The sequence below is a fragment of the Seriola lalandi genome, unplaced genomic scaffold (assembly GCF_002814215.2).
Source record: "Seriola lalandi dorsalis isolate HSWRI2012SDOR001 ecotype SW California unplaced genomic scaffold, Sedor1 jcf7180002054577, whole genome shotgun sequence".
Taxonomy (NCBI): domain Eukaryota; kingdom Metazoa; phylum Chordata; class Actinopteri; order Carangiformes; family Carangidae; genus Seriola; species Seriola lalandi.
The window spans coordinates 1,083,722-1,094,834 of NW_019525130.1; the positions used below are offsets into that span (position 1 = coordinate 1,083,722).

General features: G+C 38.3%; 2 protein-coding genes across 3 annotated transcripts in view; both read right to left on the reverse strand.

Moving 5' to 3' along the window:
* Positions 1-681: 681 nt before the first annotated feature.
* LOC111663530 (collagenase 3-like) overlaps positions 682-11,113 on the reverse strand; it is a 10,746-nt gene continuing 314 nt past the window's right edge. Inside the window, exons 1-10 of one of the 2 annotated variants that reach the window (XM_023417750.2) lie at positions 4,610-4,755; positions 4,221-4,468; positions 3,987-4,135; positions 2,721-2,849; positions 2,400-2,561; positions 2,122-2,251; positions 1,895-2,028; positions 1,634-1,793; positions 1,430-1,533; positions 682-969 (exon numbers count right to left, since the gene is read on the reverse strand). In XM_023417750.2, coding sequence (XP_023273518.1) covers positions 860-969; positions 1,430-1,533; positions 1,634-1,793; positions 1,895-2,028; positions 2,122-2,251; positions 2,400-2,561; positions 2,721-2,849; positions 3,987-4,135; positions 4,221-4,468; positions 4,610-4,708 — 1,425 coding nt within the window. In that variant the 5' untranslated portion in view covers positions 4,709-4,755 and the 3' untranslated portion in view covers positions 682-859. Of the gene's footprint in view, positions 970-1,429; positions 1,534-1,633; positions 1,794-1,894; positions 2,029-2,121; positions 2,252-2,399; positions 2,562-2,720; positions 2,850-3,986; positions 4,136-4,220; positions 4,469-4,609; positions 4,756-11,113 lie in introns of those variants that run through there. The other variant, XM_023417751.2, reaches the window with a different exon arrangement.
* Positions 9,677-11,107, reverse strand: LOC147818477 (matrix metalloproteinase-18-like). Its single transcript, XM_087177011.1, has 5 exons — positions 11,043-11,107; positions 10,780-10,913; positions 10,509-10,668; positions 10,292-10,395; positions 9,677-10,161 (listed from the first exon to the last, which is right to left on the reverse strand). The coding sequence occupies exons 1-5, from the start codon at positions 11,096-11,098 to the stop codon at positions 10,052-10,054; spliced, it is 564 nt and encodes a 187-aa protein (XP_087033137.1). The 5' UTR covers positions 11,099-11,107; the 3' UTR covers positions 9,677-10,051.

Consider the following 11,113-nt stretch of genomic DNA (forward strand, 5'->3'; position numbering starts at 1 on the left):
TATTCATTGGTAGAGGAAGGAACTCATTTATTGTATCAATTAATGTTTGTGTAATTAATAAGTGCCTTATACTAACCTTCAAAACTTTTTGTATAATAGCATTAGAAAACAGGTACGTTAGGGTAGCAATATTACACTACTAGTAGTAATAGGTAAAAACTAAGTGGACTTGCTGTCTTCAAGAAACATCTTCAAGATGTTTCACAGCTCATCAGAGTCTTGTATATCTGTTTTAGCAGACATCTCATGTCTCACACGTAAATAAATTGAAATTGTTCAATTCAAAAACTGATTTCAAAATGTCTGTCAACTGAAGAATTAGTTAAAGGTCATCTGATTTATTTTGAAAATGTAAAACTAGCTGAGTTAAGTTGAATGAAAACGAGAAAACAAGTTCAATTAACATGAGATATTAGGCTGAATCAACAGATAGATTTGCTTTTACGTTACGTTATCTCACAGATTCAGTTCTTCATTTCAAGAGTTTATAGCTGCAGCTATTGAAGCCATTTTGTACCACAGCCGGAGACAAAGAAAACATGTGAAACGTAAAACTGCGGGGGTAGAGACTGAGTATAACAATAACCTTCATCGTGGTTAGCATTGTTTTCATTATTATGAGATAATGATATTATGAGAAACAACCATGACTTATGAGTTGAATAAAAATGTAGACAAGTATAAAACTAATATCCAACTTTATTTATTTATTCTGTTTACAGCTATAAATAAATTTGATAGAATTATATACTGAAAATATAATAGCCTTATAAACTTATAGACTTATTTGGCACTGGTAGTTGTACATTCATTCTCATTCTACATGAGTGGCTATAAACAGTTTAGATGGTGAACTGGTTTAGAAGTTGGTGCAGCGTAAGAAGTAGCTGTTCCTCAACACACGGTACAGCCTCCGAGTCTTCAGGTTATACTCATACATGTACGGTCCGCTGTAGATGTAAGTAAAACCTGCAGAACAGAGGCTCAATGTCAGTGTCTGTAATAGTTAAAGGAATATTTGGGGAAATATGTATGAGCATTGGCTTTTTATCAAGAGTTAGATGAGAAGACTTTCTACTGGAGGTTGTATGTTGGACAGTCTTATTTGATGACCCCAGTTACTACACCCGGCCAAAATAGTCCAACATATACTGCCATATAACAACACAACTTCTCAGTTTTACACTTTGATTTTTGAAGAGATTAAATTAAACGATATATAACAGCTTCTTCAGTGAGCTTTGGAGGTGCTGGCAGGCAGATTATGGCAGATCAAGTAACCCGATGTGTCATGTACAGACATGAGAGCAGTATTGATCTTCTCATCTAACAAGAAATCAAGGAAGTGTATTGCTCAAAATGTAGAGGTAAAGGAGGACAGATTAATTTGTCTTAAAAATTATGAACATCTTGTTTTTTCAGTACTCACCTCTGTACTGGAAAGCTGCAGTCACCTTGTTGGTCAGTTCAGAGAAGGTCTGGTTGATACGTTTGGGGAATCCCCGGTCCATCGTCCTTCTGGCCTCATCGTAACTGAAGAAACACAGACCGTAAATTAGATAAATTCACTAAGTAAAAATGGAAAAGAATTGAATATTCTGAAATTAGAAATTAATATATACTCTGAACACACCTGAAGTAAGAGTTGCCCACGAAGAACAGAGTTTTGCGAGACCGTGTGTCATAGAGTGCAGCATCGATTTTCCTCACATGACTTGGCAGACCTAAACTGGTAAGTGGTTTAGGATAGCCTGGTACTGGATTATAGCCAGTGAACGCCCACACTTTACGATCTGCAGGGAAGAAAAGATTTTTTTTTAAAAACTAACCCAGGCAAACTTTGAAATGGTGCCAGATTTGTGCCTCAGGGAGATAAAGAAAGCACAAACAGTACCTTTAAAGAGAAGGATTCTGTCTGACACTCGGCTCTCATAAGCTGCGTCGATATTGACTGGGGCACTGGGCCAGAAGTTTGTGATGAGACTTTGCTGAGGTGTATTGCTCTGGGGGTAGCTACGCCAGAGGAAGCTGAGAACACAAGACAGGTAATTATGGTGAGACAATCCTAATAGACTTTGTATTCAGATGATTTAGGATTCTGCTGTACAGAATGTCTGATACCTGTCCTTGAAGAAAAGCATCTCTCCTCGCAGGGTGGTGACAGCATCCAAGACCATGGTTGAATCACAGGCATCAGGGGTCTTGGGAGGTTTTGGTTCAGGTACAGAGGGATCCTTATCAGGATTTGGGCCTGGAAATCAAACAAAATAAGTCACCATGTATATTTAGAAAGCCATGCATCACTGTGCAACAACAGTTGACAAGCATCACCCATGATTGTGCAAGATATTCTCTAAGATTTTGACCAAACAGTGATGATCCCGCTAGTTAGCACTAACCATAGAGAGACTGGATGCCGTTGACATCATCCCGGGGCAGAACAAAGGTGTCAGGGTTTCTGTATGAGTACACAGGGTACATGAGGGCACCAGCATCATCAGAGTGAGACAAGCCCAGAGAGTGGCCAAACTCATGGGCAGCTACCATGAAGAGGACGTAGCCTGCAGCAGAAAACACACGTACTGGAAGTTAAAGCATGTTATGTCAAAATACATTAGTTTCATGCCTTGTTTCGAAACTTTGTTTCTTAAATTGCATAATAAAAAAAACAGTAATTCTTTCAAATATCTCTCTTTGCAGGACATAAATAACAGACTTACCTGCATTTGAGCGGTGGGTGAAGGTCTCATCATCATCAAAATGAGCATCTCCTCCAATGCCAGAAGATGGGGCGAAGGCATGTGCAAGAGTGCCATCAGGGCCATCAAAGGGGTAATAATCTCCATGATCTGTTGAGCAAGAGCATATTCATGTCAGGTTTTGAAAACAGGAAAAAAAAAATATGTGTGCCATTAAATGTACATTTCAATGTTTTTTTCTCCTGCACCTATTATATTTCTATAAAATTCAACTTATCAGAAAGTGTGTCACAAATGCATCTTATTGCTAACTGTTGGATGATATGTGTAGCTCAGATGCTTTGTGGGGTATAACAACCACAGCCCTTTCAACACCTTCCTGAGCCTTTAAACACTTGAAAAACATGAAGGCATATGCAGGCAAGTGCAGGCATGCCATTGTGTAATGACTGTTGTCTCTTTGTTGTACTGAATGATATACAACATGTAACTATACTGTATGATCCACTGCCAGTCATCAACAGATAAATGTCACTCGGATATACATGACAGTATGTGCTATAGCAGAGGTGTCAGCAAGAGCTCTAGGAGATTAACTCCTTCCACCTCACACTGCACTTCCATATAATATATGTGATTTTTTTTCCAACAAAGTACAACCAAAAACATTTGTTGATAATAAAAAAAAGTTAAGCATTACACTTGAATGAAAAGCAAACAATTCCAAAAAATGAAATGAATAAAAACAAAAGCTGACAACAACAAAGTGGTGAAATGTGCCGTTCTTTTATGTACTTTCCTTTCCTTCAACTTTATACTTCTACTCAACAACAATTCAGAGGGAAATATGGTGCTTTTCTTTTTTTACTATTTAACAATTATTTGGCAGGTTCAGTTAAAAAAAGAGTTTGAACACCAAATATACGATGAGCTTATGAAAGATGATGCAGTGCTATTTGAGCCTATCCTTTCATACCCAGGAGGATGTAAAGTACCAAAAAATGGCTCCACAAGACAGGACTACAGCATTAAAATTGTGCTTAAATGTTTAATTACTTATAGTAGTTAATATTGTGATTATAATGTACTAAAATAATAAAACAATGTGAAAGGAGCCATTCTGCATAATGAGTACTTTTACTTTTGATACATTTTGCTGATAATACTCCTTTAGCTTTAAACTGAGCGTGTAGGACTTGGAAAATTTGTAGTCTATGGTGTTTCTACTTTTACACAAGTAAAGAATCAGAGTACTTTTGCCACTACTGAAAGATCTTTTGTAATCACCTCTGGTGCCAAAGGAGATCATGATGTCCGCAATGCCTCTGTAGATCCTTGTGAACCTCAGAGGAGTGACTTTGGCCCAGACCTGCAGCGCTTTCTCTATGGAGTCATCCACCTCTGACTTGGTCATGTCAGGTGTGTAGTTCTCAATCCTGTAGGACAGAAAAATGATCAACAATATTATCAGATTAACTTACAATAATAATTCTTGCTCATTTCTCTCTTCAGATAACTCACCTGTAGGTAAGGCTGTTCTTCTGCCACTTCAGGTTGTTTCCAAATGTGGAGTAATGGGCAGTTTGGGCGTCTGGAACGCCACAGCGAGGTTTCTTCATCATAGCCATGGTGTCAGCATCCAGCATCCCGGTGATCTGGAGACCGAAGAATCTCTGCATCTCACTCACTTTCTTGCTCATTGGGCTGATCCCCCGTCGGACAGTCGGACCGCTCTCCTCTGTTAGGTTGAAGAATTTCTTCAGGTAGCTCTGCATGAAGAGAAAAGTATAATACCTAGTTGTCACTAATGGTTTTTGAACAATGACAGTTCCCAAAATGTGCGGCTTAAACTCATCTGAAATGTAAAATACAGAGAATACATGGAGACAAGGTAAAGTAAACACACAAACCTCTGCAAAATTCTCATCCTGCACAGTAACTTCTGATAGTGGTACACAGTAAACTGCAAATACCAGGCTTAGTAAAATGCACAGGCTGAAAGACGTCATGCTCCCTTGTTGAATGCAACTTGTGTGTCTGCATGGGATTTATATGGCTGAGGAGCGGATGTGTTGAAGTCTGAGTGGGCGTGTTGAGCAACTACTTGTCTTGAGTCAGTGCCCCTAGGAGTTGTCCATTTATGGATCACGGGAGCAGAAGATTGGCTTTGATTGCTCAGCCAACAAGACACAATTCCCAAAACAAGACTGTAATGATTATGACATGACACATGACATAAGAAATTTATGAGACAAACAAACATCAAAATAATATTGTCGGTACAAAATATTAAATAAAATAAGTGATATGGAAGTTGAAATCTTTTTAATAATCATAAAATTGATAAATAAAATAATCATATGTCACATCTGTTTAACTCACACAGATGCTGTTAGTATTGTGTAGATGAGAATGCTGATACTTTTCTTCATCAGTACTTTGGTCCATACTCCTGAGCAATGGAACAATTGGTACAGATACGTTAACTGAACATTCTTCCTTTTATTTTGAAAACGTTTGCTGATTGTTTAATCTGTTACTTAAAGTTATATTACAAATAATATGCTGATATATTACCCTGATTCTTAAGGCAGTATGACATGAATTTAAAGGTCTTTGCTCACACGCTGTGCTCTCTAGCCCTCAGGCTACTGGGTCTCTTACTAATAAGACAGTGATGTAAGAACACGGACAAGCTGGGTCATGTCATGAACAAAAAACCCTGTTACCTCTCGCCTTACACCAGGGGTCACAGCCATAACAAAGTCCTTCTGACAGGTTATGGAGTATTTGTAGAAGCCATAGATGATCATTCATCATGCTGCATGACTTGACTCATCGTGTAATAACTAGGCTTCATTATATTTTCTGCTTTGACATCAGATTTTCCACTTCATAGAAAAGTTGTACTATGTTGTTATTTTTCATCCTTACATCCATATGTGTAATAATATTTTCAGCTATGTATTTATGTATCTATTTAAGTGGCATTTGTACATTATTGTTAGTGTAAAACCACATTGTGATTGCTGTTTCCACATTGGACGATGGGTTGAGGAGTACTGTCTTCATTGTGCAACTTATGTCTCAGGTAGATTGATCAACACTAAACACAGACAGTCGGTGAGGAGGAACAGAAAAAATGAGCACCTTATTATTTTCAAATGATATGTTTTTATATTACCACAAAATATAAATCTTGGCATTTTGCCTTTAAAATCATCTGTCACCAGCTGAGCAGGAGGTTAAAAAATATTAAGCCCACCTTTCCATTTAAAATGTGGAAAATGAATACCAGTTCATTGTAGCACAATCCAATACAGCTGTTCTGCCCTAACGTTTCCTACAATGTTCCTATAATGTTCAATTATATATATATGTGTGTGTGTGTATATATAAATAAAACAACAATCAATAACATCCAATTGACAAAAACTACAAAAACCTCTAGTTTATTCATTTGTTTTGTGGTTCCAGGACAATATAATAAGTGTATCTATCTCAGGTGATTATTACAACATTGTCTTACACACTGTATGAAATGCTGATGTTAATACTTTTGCATTATTCATCAGTCAGTCAGTCACCACTTTATCATTCATCACAATGTGGTGGTTTATGGGTTCCTAAAAACACACACACACACACACACACACACAAACGAGGTGGCAGGAGGAACTCCTCCCACATGATACTGAGCTAACATTCCTGGAAATCTCCCCACACCTCTGAGAACTCCTTCCTGTAAGGCAACTTTTTAAGCTGTTTTAATCAATATTTGATATGAACAAAAGACCAAACGAGAGATAAGTCAGGCCTAGGTTCACCTGACCTTGCAGCTGCTTTAAGCACCATTTTTTCATCTTTCAGCTTTTTATTTTGGTGTTCTGGCTCACAACGTCACTGTTATGGATTCCTCTCACCTGATATTTTGAGTAGGCTGCTGTTTTAAGCCAGAAAGCTCTGATAAAACCACTGTCCACTACCTGCTCATCACCGAACCGCAGACAGACGCAAACACTCACTTGAACATAGAGGAGCATTTAGCAGCTAAAGAGCCAGATATTTCCCTGAGAGTTGGTTTAAACCAAAAACATCTAAAAGAGTGTAAATGTTGGCCTTGGACATTCATTAGGCAGACTCAAAGACAAGACAAAATAAATGTCACCCATTCTGTTGTATATGTAAGTACATAAAAAGCCTTTATACTGCACATGCCATAATGTTGTTGTTCTGCCCCCAAGTGGTCAAAAATGGATTACTGTTTGATGTTAATGTTTTGATTTTCATTGTTTTTACTTTACACATGATTTTACTTCAATTATACAAATGCTTTGCATTTTATGTGTCACAGGTGTGACTTACAGGTTAAATTTATTTAAATCTACTGGGGAGTGTACTGACCCAATAACAACATGCAAATGTGTGGTTATAAAAAAAAAAATTAAAAAAAATAATTACAGATTAAAAGATCAGTTTTTAAAACAAAAAGTCCCAAATGCTCCGACCACTGGCAAGAATCCCAGTGTTAACGAATCCAGGGTCCAGCAGTGCAGGCTTATCGGCTCCTCTGTAGCACCCACGTGGACCTTGGGGCCCTGCTGCTGTGCGTCTTCAACTGACAAGCAAAGTAACTCACATCAACAGACTCACCAGTCTCCGCCCTCTTTCCATCAAGAGTTTATTTGCATCTAGAGTTTGTTTAGCATGAGGTGGTATAGTCTTGAAGTCTTTAACTAAAGAGGATGAGCCCAAAATATTAATAAAACTAACTCGCATGCCAATAAAAAAAAGACGAAGTCACTCAAATAAACCAAATGTAATAGAGAAAATAATAAATTAGAAAATTTGGGCAAAAAAAACAAAAAACAACAACAACAACAACTTACAACTAAATACAGGGCAAGCAAAACAAATCAAATAATTATGCAATTAAATCAATATTCCAAACCAAGGCAAACATAGGCAAAACACAAAAGAAAAGCATTTTCCTGATTAGCAAGTTGCGTCTCAATTTCTTTGATGCTGACGGGTATTACTGCCAGGGCGAAACATACAATCTCATGGAAGGGAAAGAAGCGGGACTTTACTGGAGGAGGGGTGAAGCGTACATTCACCCATGCGCTATCTCACGAAGCGCGTCCCTCTCCGCTGCAGCGGCTTGTTGTTGCAGCGTGCGTGTGTTCAGCCTGTTCGGCTCTGCCTCACTCGTGGTTCCTGCTGACTGTCCACCGTTCTCCAAACTCAATTTCTCCTCTGTTCCTCCGCCATTCTCAGCACGCACTTTCTGCACGCCTGTGCTGCATCTGCCGATTAAGCTATGTAGGCCGCTGCGGAACCCAATGCACCAATCAGCGACTCCTGCACCAAGGTGTCATCTCGGGTTAAATGAACCCCGCGAATCTTAAGCATATTTCGTGGTCTGTGGTTCTCATTGAAAAATCACATCAGCCAAGTTGCTTGTCACACAGGTTTGAAATAATGGTGTGGACTGGACTGACAACAGAAGCCAGTTGCTTAGTATCTGGACATCACAATGTGTTTTGCTGACAAAATAATTCCAACAAAAAGAAGTTGACAGTAACCCCGATAGCACAATAGATCCGGCCTGTAGTTTGGCCACATGCTTGTTTTCTTTTGGACCAGTATACGCCCATTTCCATGGCCCAAATCTGGCCCATTTTACTTCCACATCTGGACCATCTGGACATCTGGTTCACACACAGAAACTCTTGTGGCTGTGAGACAACACCAGGGGATAACAGCTCTATCTGCCCAGAAGTGGAAGTATATGGGCCAGACTGAAGTTTCATTTTGCTTTCTGGAAAGTTAGACGATAAATGACTTTGTTGAAAAGCTAACAATCAGTAAAATATACATTATCTATTTAACTGACATATGTATTGAGTAAACACACTCATATAGTTTCTATGTTGTCCCAAACATTTAACCAAACATCACTTTATTTGATCATCCACAGTTCATTAGTGAGTTTGCACAGTCAGTGAGTCTCCAAATGCAGTTTATGCAACTTAGTGTGCAAAAAGGAAAAACAAAACAAACAGATAAACAGCAAATTAACAAACCTCACATACAGAGCTTTATATCAGTTAGTTTCCATGCCAACAGAGGTTGACAGTCATTTGAAAATGTGCTAACAGATACTGTATCAATATCTTCTTGTATGACATGAGTTTATAGTGGGTGTGTGTGTGTGTGTGTGTGTGTGTGTATGTGTGTGTGTGTTTTTTTATAACTATTGGATAGATTGCCATGAAACACACATCATTGCTCCCAAAGGATAAAGCCTACTGATTTTAGCAATCTCCTCCACTATGAGGTAGAAATTTATGGTTTAAAGTGAAATATTTGATCAGCATTGGGATGGATTCCCACAAAGACTGATTCAGACATTCATGTTCCCCTCAGGATGAATTGTAATGACTTTGGTGAGCCCCTGACTTTTCCCCTAGCGCCATCTTCAGCTCAGCAAATGTAATTTGTTCAGCACTTTGTTTCATGACTAAGTAATTGAAAAAGTAATGACATTATCATCAGCCTCAGCTGTACTTTGTCTTCCAATTAGCAGCTCGTAGCATGCTAACTAAGATGGTGAAAATGGTAGATAATATGCCTACTAAAGTCTCAGTAAAATTACTTGTTAGGTGCAGTGGTTCTTGACATCTGTATAGTGTTACCAGTTGTCTGTTTGTATGTTTGTTATTGTTCTTCCTTCCTTCAATGTTTCTGTTATGCTTAACAGATTAAATATATTGTATTACTGTATATTTCCATATTTGTACTGACTAGCTAAAATTAGTCAGTTAAATTTCAAATAACCAACATTTTTTGACTGACCAGTGGTAACTTTTTTCTTATATGAGCCAAAAAACAAATGTCAGTCATAAAGCAATATCCTGGTAGAGTACATTGTGTTTTCATCTACAATACTTCTATGAAAAATTAATAAAACATAATTAAATTGCACATAGACAAATTTTATTTGCTGATTCATGTAACAATTTATCTTGACTTTGTCACATTTTTGTAAGCAATTTTCATACATTCATAGATTACAATTAAGTTCCATAATACATAAACAGTATTGACTTAAATACTTAACTTAAAGTAGCAACGGCTGACCTCACAAAATGCTATTCTAAAAGAATTAAAAAATATGTACAGTATTGTTGCTCAGGCATGGGATAAATCCAATGTATACCCATAAGTGTGTAACAATAGGTTGCAATTATATGTTAGAAAATACAAAATTATTAATCAAGGACACTTTCCTTTGGTGCCTTCATTGTCATTCAGAGGAGCTACATAAACTGCCTGGGCAATGAACTGGTCTAGACTTTGGTGCAGCGTAAGAAGTAGCTGTTACGTAGCTCACGGAACAACTTCCCGCTCCGCAGGCTGTACTCAAACATGTTGGGTCCGCTGTAGATGTAAGTAAAACCTGCAGGACACAGATGTCAGATGTTAGTCCCCATGTTGGGTTAAGGCTGGAAGGACTCAGAACTGTAAACATTTTGTCATGGAAGTGGTCTTGACTCAGAAAACTATGAAGAAACTTGAATGTTACTCACCTCTCAACTGGAAAGCTGCAGTCACCTGGCCAGTCAGTCTAGAGAAGGTCTCATCCACCCGTTTGGGGGATCCCTGGTCCATGGCCTTATTGACCTCATCATAACTAAAGAACAGACAGTAATTAGATAATAATTAGATAATTCATCAAAACATACATCCACATCATACCGAAATCAGTCACCTAAATGAATTGTGGTTCACGTGATTTAAACACACCTGTAGTAATTGCGGCCTACAAAGAACAGAGTCTTGCCAGTGTCCACGTCATAGAGAGCAGCATCGACTTTCTCTACGGTTTCAGGCAGACCAAAACTGGAAATTGACTTAGGATAGCCAGGTACCAGATCGTAGCCACTGAAAGCCCACACTCGACGACCTGCAAAAATTAAGAAATGAAGTATTTTAGTGACTATGCGTACAGGCAAATAATCTAGAACTGAAAATAGAATGACTTTAGGAGCTTTGGGTGGACACACAGATCACGTACCCTTAAAGAGTAAGATCCTGTCTGTCTCTCGGCTCTCATAAGCAGCATCGATATTGACCGGGGCATCAGGCCAGAAGTTTGTGATGAAACTTTGCTGAGGTGTATTGCTCTGGGGGTAGCTACGCCAGAAGAAGCTGAGAAAAGACACAACACAAAAATCAGTTCAGAGGCCTGCTCTAGTGTAAAGGAAAAAGAAGAAGTAGAAAATAAAACTTTTTGGATTGGACATTTAGATATTTGAACATTGAACATGTCTGCAATACCTGTCCTTGAAGAAGTATATCTCTCCTCTGAGGGTGGTAACCGCATCCAAGACCATGGTTGAATCACAGGC

Bases quoted from the DNA above. Each gene is read 5' to 3' on its own strand.
- LOC147818477 (XM_087177011.1), bottom strand. From the start codon at position 11,098: ATGGTCTTGGATGCGGTTACCACCCTCAGAGGAGAGATATACTTCTTC. The intron at 10,669-10,779 runs GTACGTGATCTG...TAATTTTTGCAG, and splicing joins CAGGATCTTACTCTTTAAGG to GTCGTCGAGTGTGGGCTTTC. The intron at 10,162-10,291 runs GTGAGTAACATT...TGTGTCCTGCAG, and splicing joins TGCAGCTTTCCAGTTGAGAG to GTTTTACTTACATCTACAGC.